This window comes from Hyperoodon ampullatus (assembly GCF_949752795.1).
Source record: "Hyperoodon ampullatus genome assembly, chromosome: 17".
Classification (NCBI taxonomy): domain Eukaryota; kingdom Metazoa; phylum Chordata; class Mammalia; order Artiodactyla; family Ziphiidae; genus Hyperoodon; species Hyperoodon ampullatus.
Genome location: NC_136930.1, coordinates 43,195,033 through 43,207,566, shown reverse-complemented (window position 1 = coordinate 43,207,566; position 12,534 = coordinate 43,195,033). Strand labels below are relative to the sequence as shown.

The 12,534-nt window shown below is 39.9% G+C and overlaps 1 protein-coding gene across 1 annotated transcript in view; it reads right to left on the bottom strand.

Annotated features, from left to right (window-relative positions):
- SPAG1 (sperm associated antigen 1) overlaps positions 1-12,534 on the bottom strand; it is a gene marked incomplete at its 5' end in the record, with an annotated part of 89,527 nt that overhangs the window by 23,323 nt on the left and 53,670 nt on the right. Inside the window, 2 exons of the mRNA XM_079722233.1 lie at positions 2,887-2,986; positions 3,378-3,767. Coding sequence (XP_079578359.1) covers positions 2,887-2,986; positions 3,378-3,767 — 490 coding nt within the window. The remainder of the gene's footprint in view (positions 1-2,886; positions 2,987-3,377; positions 3,768-12,534) is intronic.

The window sequence follows — 12,534 nt, the reverse complement described above, 5'->3', positions numbered from 1 at the left end:
CCTGAAAATGAATGCGAGCTTTTTTTTTTTTGAATGTGAGCTTTTAAGTGGGAATTCCACTAGAAGAAAAAAAGAAAAAAAAAAAGCACATCCATTCATAAAAACAAACACAGAGAACTTTTAAACCAGAGTTTACAAAAGCTTAACTATTCAAGTTAACACAGTTAAGATTCTTAAATCGTCTTCTAATTTCAAGTCCGTCTGTGAGCAACAAAGATGAGAAAAAGCAGAGAATTACTAGGCAACATTCATTCGTCTTGATTCTGTCAGAATACCATCAATGGAAAATCAGTGAAAGATTTTTGATATGGTTTAGATAACCCAAAAAGATTATCTGACAGATGGGAACAGTGAAGATTTTTCTTTTAGCTGATAAGCAATTACGAGAATGACAAGTAATTTCTAGAAATAATTCTAGAAATTCTAGAATTATTTCTAGAAATTGTTTTATTGTTTAAAATCATTTGGTTTTAAACTTTTCTTAGGTGTCATAACCCTGTTTCGTGCTTCACCTGGGAGCCTAACCTAGAAACCTGGAGATGCTGAGGCGAGGAGAGGGCAGGGCTTGCAGCCACTGAGCTCCTCAAACAGCCTCATGCTCCCAGCAGCTGCTCTCCATAAGCCCCTGGGAAAGAGCTCAAGGGAAGTGCTTCAGAGTAGGCCCCAGGAGTGTAGACACTTAAAATCAAAGACTTTTCCCCCAAAATGCATACAAAGTTATTTAATAGGTTCCCCCTCTCCCTTATTTTAAACTTTGCCCTGGGGAGTTTTTCTTTTTCGCTGTTTGAATCCTGCTACCACTTGTTTTGTAATAAGCGCTCCTGCAACAGGAAACAACTCTCCAAGGAGCAAAGGTAATTAACTGAAAAACTAAAAACTAGGCTCCCTTTAAAATGTATGTAATCTTTTTGAGGTGAAGAGAAAACAGTCATCCTTCTGCTAATAATTGGTTCCTAGTTTATACAGATTTAAATACAGCCATATTTCAACATGTTCACATAAGTAAATCATGGTTTCCCTGGCACTGAAATGAGTTTGAGAATCGCTGCTTTGGAGTAAAATCACCCCATGCCCCTTATGCTAAGACTCATACACCAGGTATCAAAGAAAACATCTAAGTAGGTCAGCTTCTAGAAAGGTCAGTACTGACCAGCAGAGCCAGATTCCTTGCCCTAGAACACAGCTCTTAACTAAGGACACCTTACCTAAACCACCACCCACCTCCCTCCCTCCATCCCCTGCAGGCAATCTCCCGCTCTCCTCCAGGGCAAACCTCCGTTCTAGCGCCCACCCCCACTCTGGACCCCAGAGTCTCCTCTGTGACTTCCTCCTGGGTCTACACTGAAATACAACACATCTTAGCAAGAAAATGTCTGCCACCTTACTCTCTCTCACTTAAGGATAAAGTTGAGTCCACTGTTTTTAACTAGAGTCCTGAACTCACTCCCAGACCTAAGACAAGTCTGAAGGGTAATATATTACCATCACACACTTGAACTGAAAGGTCCTTAGCTGCAAATCACAACATGCCTGATAATCTGCAAATACACGTGGTCTTGTTAGTTATGGGCAGCGGTAAATGTTTAACAACCGGCTCTCCTGAGAAAAAAGGCCCAGATTTGGGGCATTTGCCAATTTTCATGGTATTAGTAGTACTCCAACCATGGCAGATTTCAACTACCAACTTGACTTCAACCAACTTACAAGATCCTGAAAACGTAACAATTAGCTAGTGTGAGATAGCACAGCAGTAGGTGGGGTTTAGAGTCAGACCAAAGTGAATATAAATATTATTGATTTTAAATATGAATATGTAAAATCGGCAAAAAATCCAGGCAGCTCACGGCCTTCTTTTTAAACTGCAGGCACAGATACCAGCAAGATTTTATCCATATCAATAAACAGATACTATCAGTTGAAAAAAAATTGTTTACCTTATAATCAAGGTGTCCACATATGCTACTGTCCAAACTAGGGCTTCTGAGAGTGAAAGGGGGTGATATTAACAATTATACCAGACTACAGGAGTAAACCAAAACTGTGAAGGTTAAACCAGTACATATGGCTTCTTATTTTTTAGATGCACTACTAGTAGCTTATTTCCAAAGGGCTCCTGAAGCAGGCTTATTATTTAATGGTAAAATGATACTTTTTATTCACGTAAATATATTCATCCATCTCAGCATGTAACTTGTTGAGTACCATGGGTGACTAATGTGCTTGAGGGATGCAACCCTATAATACATGATTCTTGACCTCAGGGAGCTTAAAATCCAATGCAGTGGATGACATAAGTACCTACAGGTGTGAGAGCGACAGTGCAAGCATTACAGCCATGCAGATGACCAGGGAGCCTGAGGTGACCAGGAAAGCAGAGAGGATGGGGAAGCTGAAGAGGAAGGATTTCTGAAAAGCAAAGATGTGCAGAGGACATTATAGATATGGACCAAATGGGAGCAGAAAGCTTTTTGGGGGGGCAGTGTGGTGACAGAGGCGGTTATAATTATCTAGAAGACCATACTGAGCCACTGAACACCCGCTGAAACAGTCTGCACAAAATAATGCTTCAGGAAAAGCTATTCTGATGCCACAGTGGATTGGAGGAAGCAGAGAGACTAGTTAGAAGGCTTGTCCAGTACTCTGGGGTTGATGTGAAAAAGAGTATGAATTAAGGTGATAGAAGTGGAAGTGAAAAAAGTTTGCACAATCTTCTATAATTGTCTTCATATATGTGAAAGGATTTACGAGTTTTATGTATTAACCAATTAACACATCTTAAATGTCTTAAGAAATTAGACTCTTATGCAGAAAATTCAGTATATTAAATACTGCATTCATCACAGTGAAATGATAATCTCTTGACAAAGCTGAAAACGGGCAGTTTACCTGTTACAATCTTGAATGCAGCCACTGCAATTTCCGTCTTTTAGGTAACATGCTGCTCTATTTGAATATAAGATACTTAGATCATCTGCACTTCCACTTCCTAAAATCACATTTAATTAAATACAGTTAAAATCCATTAGCGAAATCACAGTTCACCAGACGACTGAGGTCTCCCGCGGCACTGCAGTCCTACATACACCCCGCTGCTAATGCAGCTCCGAGGACCTCCCTGTGCCCGCAGTGGCCACAGAGGCCAAGCCCGTAAGGGACCGCTGCAACCCTGCCCCGCCCGGGCACACGCTACGCGTTCCACAAGGTACAGCTCCCGGAGGTGGAGTCGCTCCCGCCCTGCCCTCAGTTACTGGGAAGGAACCTACAGGGAGAGCGCCTGTCAATCGGGAGGTGGCCCGCGCCTCTCCCGCGGTGGCCCCTTTAGGTCCCGCGAGCCGCAGCCCGAGGGGCCAGGGGCCCCGCGGGCGCAGCTCACTCACCTGCAGGCTCCAGCTGCGCGATCGCCGCCGAGTACCTGAGAGCCGCCTCGGCGAACTGTCCGTTTTTAAAGAGCTCGTTGCCCTCGCTCTTCAGGCCGGCGGGGCCGACTGGGGCGGCCGGCGCCGGCGGCGCGCCAGGTCCGGGGGACGCGCCGGCCGCGGGGTCCCCGGCGCCCTGCCCGCCGCCCGGGTGCCCATTGGCGCCGCCCGCCGTCGCCGGGGCCCGCGGCCGGTTCCGCTTGTCCGCGCCGGCCTCCAGCGCCCGGCCCCGCCGCGGCGCGCCCCTCTCCGGCCGCTGGCCGCCCTCGCTCTTGCCAGTCAGTTTCTTCTGTATGTTGCCCATGGCGCGCGGCTCGGCGGCGCGCCCGGCAGGCGCCGGCTCCGCGGCCTCTGTGGGGAGTGGATGCGGGAAGTGAGTGTTTGCATCATCGCGAGCAACTACCAGGGAGGCCGCGGCTGTGCCGGCGCAGGGGCGGGGTCGCGGGAAAAGCCGGGCAGAGTGGGCCCGCCCCTCGGGCGGAATCCGGCGGTTCCGGCGCCTTTGGGGGGCCGGTCGGCCCAGACGGTTAACAGCGGAGGCCGCGCTCCGAGCCCTAGTGGCTTCCCGGGCTAGGGACGGAAGCCAACCCCGGATTTAACTCTTCAAACGCTGAAGAGCTTGGGACGTGAAAACCGGCATTTCAAAATCATAACCTTCATCAAAGCATACTTATCGAGGTAGGTCTTACAAAATATGTACTTTTCTTCCATTTACAGTTTAGAAATGAATGAATGAAGTTACTAAAACTTGAATACAATAATTGAACCCAAAGTTAGGGCACCCTTTCCTTATGTTAAGGGACTGGGAGGAGATAATTTGAAAAAAAAAAAAAAAAAGTCCAAGTGATTTTTAAGCCATTTAAAAATGATTTTAGCAAAGAACTCACATAAAACAGGCACCTAGTTTTTAAAGTGAACCTTAAAAAGACAGTAAAATTTCCAGTACAATACCTTATTCAAACTTAAAAATTCTTTTGATCTTGATTGAAAGATTTCAGGTACTTATCAGAGCTTTAATAATTGATTATTGAATTGGTATTTAAATAGGCAAATGATGCATAAATATTTCATTGATGGGTGTCTTAATGTTTAAAACAAAGCAATTCATCATTTCAAAGCACTAAATGCAGAGACTTCCCAGCTTTCTCTTGTAACAAATTCTAATCTGATTTTTAATGAATCTATTTCCCATTCTGTTTCATGAATGGTAAAGCCAGAATTTGAAGCACAAAGACAGAGGAAGTAGACAACCACTAGTACTTAAATAAAAATCAGTGGATGGATGATCACCTTAAGGCAAGCAATGAGTATAAAAACACACTAATTAATAAATAGTTTTCTATACAGCAGAATAACATCCAGTTTTGGATCACTAACCAAAAGGGGCTTAACAATAAAAAGATGATCTTATTATAGAGATAAATCCCCAAATTGGACCCAGAGCAAGGCTCCAGTACTCTTCATCTGGTTCTGCTGCTCAAGTCCCACCCACCATAAAAATGGATGGAAGCTTAAGTCAGTGTCAGTAGAAACGATGGACAGCTAGTATTATTTTCTATTCCCTTGTATGTCTGACCAATACTATTACTAAATAGCTGCCATTTATTTAGAACTTAACATGAGTCAAGACCTTTACATACATTATCATTTTTCATTATCATTAATCTTCATACCAAGTATTGTCCCCACATTACAAATGAAGCAAGAGAAACACAAGGAAGAAGTTAAGGAATTCTCTCAAGCATGAAGAGCTAGAAACCAACATAACTGAGATTCAAATGAAATGAATGCTGTACCTCTTTCCTTAAGACTGAAATGACCCTTAACATTCTCCTGCAAAGGTAAGCAGAGGCCTGAATATGAAAGACCTGTGAGTCCTGTTGGGTATTTAACTACCTGTGGGACATTCCAGAGGAGCTGTTCAGGAGGTAGCTCCAAATGTAGATCAGAGGCCTTATCTAGAGACATTGACTTGGGAGTTGCTGGCATAAAAAGGATCACTGAAGTTTGAGTGTGAATGGAGTCACTGAGATCTTCCAAAGGATCCCTAAGAAATAAACACTTAAAGGCGGGTTTCCCTGGTGGCACAGTGGTTGAGAATCCGCCTGCCGATGCAGGGGACACAGGTTCGTGTCCTAGTCTGGGAAGATCCCACATGCCGCGGAGCGGCTGGGCCCATTGAGCCATGGCCACTGAGCCTGCACGTCTGGAGCCTGTGCTCTGCAACGGGAGAGGCCACAACAGTGAGAGGCCCACGGACCGCAAAAAAAACCCCAGAAAAACACTTAAAGGATGATCAGAATCTCCAGTGGAGATGGAGGAGTACCTAGAAATGAGAGAAAACAGGAGGGTGTACTGCCTCAGAAACCAAGAAATAAGAGTATTTCAGGGAGAAAGGAGTCAACAGTGACAAATATCAAAGGAAGGAATGGCCAAGAGTTTTGACTGCATAAGAACTAAAGAAAATCATTAGATCTGAAGACCACAGAGACTTCAGTACCCTGGGGTGGGGTGGTTTGGGTAGCTGGTAGATACAAAAATCCTCAATGAAATACTAGCAAACTGTTAAAAAGATTATACATCATGACCAAGTGGGATTTATCTCAGGAATGGAAGAGTAGTTCAACAGTAGAAAATCAATCTATGCAACACATGACATTAAAGGACAAGGGGAAAAACTGACACCATCATAACTGACACTGAAAAGGAACTTGACAAAATCCAACACCCTTTCATGATAAAAACACTCAGAAAACTAAGAAGTAAAATTTCTCAACATGATAAAGTACTTTTATGAAAAATAGCTAACATCATACTCAATAGTGAAATCCTGAAAGCTTTCCCCTGAAGCTCAGGAATAAGACAAAGATGCTGTTTTCACTGCAGCTACTCAACATTGTACTGGAAGTTGTAGCCTGATCAATTAGACAGGAAAAAGAAATAAAAGACATACATATTGGAAAGGAAAAAGTAAAACTATCTCTATTCATAGATGACATGATTATCTACAGATTATCTATCTATATATACCTATATATATATATAAATGTACATATATTCCCAAAGAATACACACACACACAAACCACTACTAGAGCTAATAAGCAAATTCAGCGATTTCAGGGTACAAGATCTACAAAAATCAGTTGTTTCTATAAATTAGCAATGAAAAATCCTGAAAGGAAATTATGAAAATAATTCCATTTACAATAGCATCCAAAGGAATAAAATATTTAGGAATAAATTTAACCAAGGCAGTGAAAGACTTGTATAATAAATATTGCTGAAAGAAATTAAATAAATGGAAAAACATCTCTTGATCATGGATAGGAAGACTTAATGTTGTTAAAATATTAATACTATATAAAGCAGTCTACAGATTCAACATAATCCCTATCAAAACTCCACAGCTTTTTGGGCAGAAATGGAAAAGCTGATCCTCAAATTCATGTGGAATTTCAAGGGGCCTAGAATAGCCAAAACAATCTTGAAAAAGAGAACAAAATCAAAGGACTTACACTTCAGATTTCAAAACTTATGGAAAGCTACAGTAATCAAAACAGCGTGGTATGACATAAGGATAGACATATAAACCAATGAAATAGAGAGTCCAGAAATAAACCCATGCATCTATAGCCACGTGATTTTTTTTTAGGGTAAAATATGTTTGAATTTTTATCAAATGCAAATCAATGAAACATCTAAAAACCACAGCTTTGGACCATGTCAGTCAGTCAGGTGGTTTTTTTGTTTGTTTTTTTCAATACATCTTTATTATTATTTTTTTTGAGGTATAGTTGATTTATAAGTTTTAGGTGTACAAGATAGTGATTCACAATTTTTAAAGGTTATATTACATTTATAGTTATTATAAAATATTGGCTATATTCCCTGTGCTGTATAATATACCCTTGTAGCTTATTTATTTTATACATGGTAGTTTGTACCACTTAATCCAATACCCCTACCTTGTCCCTCCCCGCTTTCCTCTCCCTTCTGGTTTGTTCTCTATGTCTGTAAGTCTGTTTCTTTTTTGTTATATCCACTATTTTATTTTAGTTTTTAAATTCCACATATAAGTTTTATCATATAGTATTTCTCTTGCTCTGACTTATTTCACTAAGCATAATACCCTCCAACTCCATCCATGTTGTTGCAAATGGCAAAATTTCACTCTTTTTTTTAAGACTGAGTAGTAGTCCTGTGTGTGTGTGTGTGTGTGTCACATTTTCTTTATCTATTCATCTGTTGATGGACACAAGTTGCTTCCATATCCTAGCTATTGTAAATAATGCTGCTATGAACACTGGGGTGCATAGATCTTTTCGAATTAGTGGGTTTTTTTTAACATCTTTATTGGAGTATAATTGCTTTAAAATAGTGTGTTAGTTTCTGCTTTATAACAAACTGAATCAGCTATACATATACATATATCCCCATATCCCTTCCCTCTTGTGTCTCCCTCCCACCCTCCCTATCCCACCCCTCTAGGTGGTCACAAAGCACCGAGCTGATCTCCCTGTGCTATGCGGCTGCTTCCCACTAGCTATCTATTTTACATTTGGTAGTGTATATATGTCCATGCCACTCTCTCACTTCATTCCAGCTTACCCTTCTCCCTCCCCGTGTCCTCAAGTCCATTCTCTACGTCTGCATCTTTATTCCTGTCCTGCCCCTAGGTTCTTCATAACCATTATTTTTTTAGATTCCATATATATGTGTTAGCATACGGTATTTGTTTTCATTTTATTTGAATATATACCCTGGAATGGAATTGCTGGATCATATGGTAGTTCTATTTTTAGTTTTTTTGAGAAACCCGCATACCGTTTTCCACAATGGCTATACCAATTTACATTCCCGCCAACAGTGCACAAGGGTTACATTTTCTCCACATCCTTGCCGACATTTGCTCTTTGCGATCTTTTTGGTGATAGCCATTCTGACAGATGTGAGGTGATATCTCCTTGTGGTTTTGATTTGCATTTCTCTGATGATTAATGATGTTGGTCATCTTTTCATGTGTCTGTTGGCCATTTGTATATCTCCTTTGGAAAAAAGTCTATTCAGGTCTTCTGCCCATTTTTTAATTGAGTCTTTTTTTGACATGGGTTGTTGGAGCTGTTTATATATGTTGGATATTAACCCCTTATTGATCTTATCATTTGCAAATATCTTCTCCCATTCAGTAGGTTGTCTTTTTGTTTTGTTGGTGGTTTCCTTTGCTGTGCAAAAGCTTTTTAGTTTAATTAGGTCCTATTTGTTTATTTTCGCTTTTGTTTCCTTTGCCTTAGGAGACAGATCCAAAAAAATATTGCTACAACTTATGTCAAAGGATGTTTTGCCTATATTTTCTTCAGGAGTTTTATGGTTCCTGGTCTTACATTTAGGTCTTTAACCCATTCTGAGTTTATTTTTGTATATGGTGTTAAAAATGTTCTAATTTCATTCTTTTACATGGAGCTGTCCAGTTTTCCCAGTACCGCTTATTGAAGAGACTGTCTATTCTCCATTATATATTCTTGCCTCCTTTGTTGTAGATTAATTGACCATAAGTGTGTGGATATGGCCAACTGATTTTTGACAAACGTGCCAAGTCCATTCAATGAGGAAAGAACAGTTTCTTTAACAAATGGTGTTAGGACAACTAGATTTCTACATGTCAAAAAACAACAACAAGGGCTTCCCTGGTGTCGCAGTGGTTGAGAGTCCGCCTGCTGATGCAGGGGACATGGGTTTGTGCCCTGGTCCGGGAAGATCCCACATGCCGTGGAGCGGCTGGGCCCGTGAGCCATGGCAGCTGAGCCTGCACGTCCGGAGCCTGTGCTCCACAACGGGAGAGGCCACAACAGTGAGAGGCCCGCGTACCGCAAAAAAAAAAACAAAAAAAAAACAAACAAAAAAAAAATCAAAGCTAAGTTGGACTCCTTCCTACCTCAACTAATCAAAATAAATCAATGACCTAAATATAAGAGCCAAAACCATAGCACTCTTAGAAGAAGACATAGGAGTAAATCTACATGACCTTGGATTTAACAGTGGATTTTTTTTGGCCACACCACGTGGCACGCAGGATCTTAGTTCCCTGAGTAGGGATCAAACCCATGCCCCCTGCATTGGGAGCAGGGAGTCTTAACCACTGGACTGCCAGGGAAGTCCTAATAGTGGATTTTTACATATGACACCAAAGGTATAAGTAACAAAAGTAGATAAATTTGACTTCATCAAAATTAAAAACTTTTGTGCATCAGAGGATATTATCAAGAAAGTTAAAAAAACCCCACAGAATGGGAGAAATTATGTGCAAATCAAGTATCTGATAAGGGTCTAATATCCAGAATACATAAATAACGGTTACAATGCAACAATAAAAAGACAACCTAATTTTAAAATGGGCAAAGGACTTGAATAAACATTTCTCCAAAGAAGATATACAAATGGCTAATAAGCACATGGAAAGCGGTCAACATAATAAGTCATTAGAGAAATCCAAATCAAAACCATAAGGAGTTACCACTTTATAACCATTAGGATGGTTATACTCAAAGAGGCAAACCATAACAAGTGTTTGCAAGAATGTGGAGGAACTGGAATCCTTATATATTGCTGGTAAGAATATAAAATGGTGTAAATACTTCGGAAAACAGTCTTGCAGTTCTTCTGGAAGTTAAACATAGAGTTACCATATAACCCAGCATTCTGCTCTTAAGTATATATCCCCCCAAAATTAAAAACATATGTACACGCATAAACACAAACCAAAAATACTTGTACTTGAATGTTCACAAAAGCATTATTCATAATAGCCAAAAAGTGGAAACAACCCAAATGTCCATCAACAGATTAATGAATAAAGAAAATGTGATATTATCAATGTAAGAAAATTATTTTTCCGTAAAAAGGAGTGAAGTACTAAGACATTGTTCTTAGTAATATTTTTTTGGATATGTCTCCTCAGACAAGGGAAACAAAAGTAAAAACAAACAAATGGGACTACATCAAACTAAAGAGCTTTTGCACAGCAAAGGAAACTATGAAAAAATGAAATGGCCACCTACTGAATGGGAGAAGATATTTGTAAACAATATATCCGATGAGTTAGTATTCAAAATATACAAACAACTCATATAACTCATAGCAAAAAACCCCAAACAACCCAGTTAAAAAATGGGCATAGGATCTGAATAAACATTTTTCCAAAGAAGACACACAGATGGCCAACAGGCACATGAAAAGATGCTCAAAATCGTTAATCATCAGAGATTAAAACGACAATGAGCTATCACCTCACACCTGTCAGAATGGCTGTTATCAAAAAGACAACAAATAGGGGGCTTCCCTGGTGGCGCAGTGGTTGAGAGTCTGCCTGCCGATGCAGGGGACACGGGTTCGTGCCCCGGTCCGGGAGGATCCCACGTGCCGCGGAGCGGCTGGGCCCGTGAGCCATGGCTGCTGAGCCTGCACGTCCGGAGCCTGTGCTCCGCAACGGGAGAGGCCACAGCAGTGAGAGGCCCGAGTACTGCAAAAAAAAAAAAAAGACAACAAATAATAAGTGTTAGTGAGGACGTGGAGAAAGTGTAACCCTTGTACACTCTTGGTGGGAATGTGAGTTGGTACAGCCAATATGGAAAACAGTATGGAGATTCCTCAAAAAATTAAAAACAGAACTACCATACAATCCAACAATTCCACTCCTGGGTGTTTATCTGAAGAAAACAAAAACACTAATTAGAAAAGATATTCAGACCTCTATGTCCATTGCAGCATTATTTACAATAGCCAAAATATGGAAGCAACCTAAGTGCCCACTAATAGATGAATGCATAAAGAAGATGTAGCATACATATATAAATAAATGTACATAAAATATATAATAGAATATTACTCAGCCATAAAAAAGAATGAAATCTTGCCATTTGTGACAACATGGATAGATGTAGAGGGTATTATGCTTAGTGAAATAAGTCAGACAGAGAATAACAAATACTGTATGATTTCACTTATATGTGGAATATAAAAACAAAACAAATGAACAAACATAAAACAGAAACAGAGTCATAGATACAGAGAACAAACAGATGGTTGCTGGAGGGGAAGGGGCTGAGGGAAAGAGAGAAAAAGGTGAGGGACATTAAGAAGTAAAAAATTCCACTTGCAAAAATAAATGAGTCACAGGTATGAAATGTACAGTATGGAGAATATAGTCAATAATTACGTAATATCTTCATATGGTGACAGATCATAGCTAGACTTACTGTGGTGATCATTTTGAAATGTATAGAAATACAAAATCACTAAGTTGTGTAGCAGGAACTAACATGTTATCAGTCAATTATACTTTGAAACCAAATAAACAAGCTCATAGAAAAAAAGATCAGATTTGTGGTTACTAGAGGTGGGGAATGAGGGGAGGGGGAAATGGATGAAGGCAGTCAAAAGGTACAAATTTCCAGTTATAAGGTAAATAAGTACTAAGGATGTAGTGTACAACATGATAAACATAATTAACACTTTTATATATGAAAGGATAAATCCTGAGTTCTCATCATAAGGGAATTTTTTTTTCTATTTTAAAAATGTTGCATCTATATGAGATGATGGATGCTTTCTAAACTTACTGTGATAATCATTTCATGATGTATGTAAGGAAAATCATTATGCTGTATGCCTTAAACTTTATACAGTGCTAATGTCAATTATATATTAATAAAACTGGAAGAAGAAGAAAAAAAAGGAACGAAGTACTGATACATACTTCAACATGGATAAACCTTGAAAACATTATGCTGAGTGAGAGAAGCCAGACACAAAAGGCCACATATTGTATGATTCCATGTACATGAGATATTCAGAATAAGCAAATCCGTAGAGACTGAAAGTGGATTAGTAGTTGCCAGGGGAAAGGGAGATGGGAGTGACTGCTAATGGGAATGGGATTTCTTTTTGTGATGATAAAAATGTTCTGGAATTAGACAGTTGTGATGATTGTACAACCTTGTAAGTATACTAAAATCTACTGAATTTGTAAAGGATGAATTTTATGATATATGAATTATATCTCAAGTTTTTAAAAAGAATGCTTATTTTACCTTACCCTTGACAACAAAGAATATTTTTTT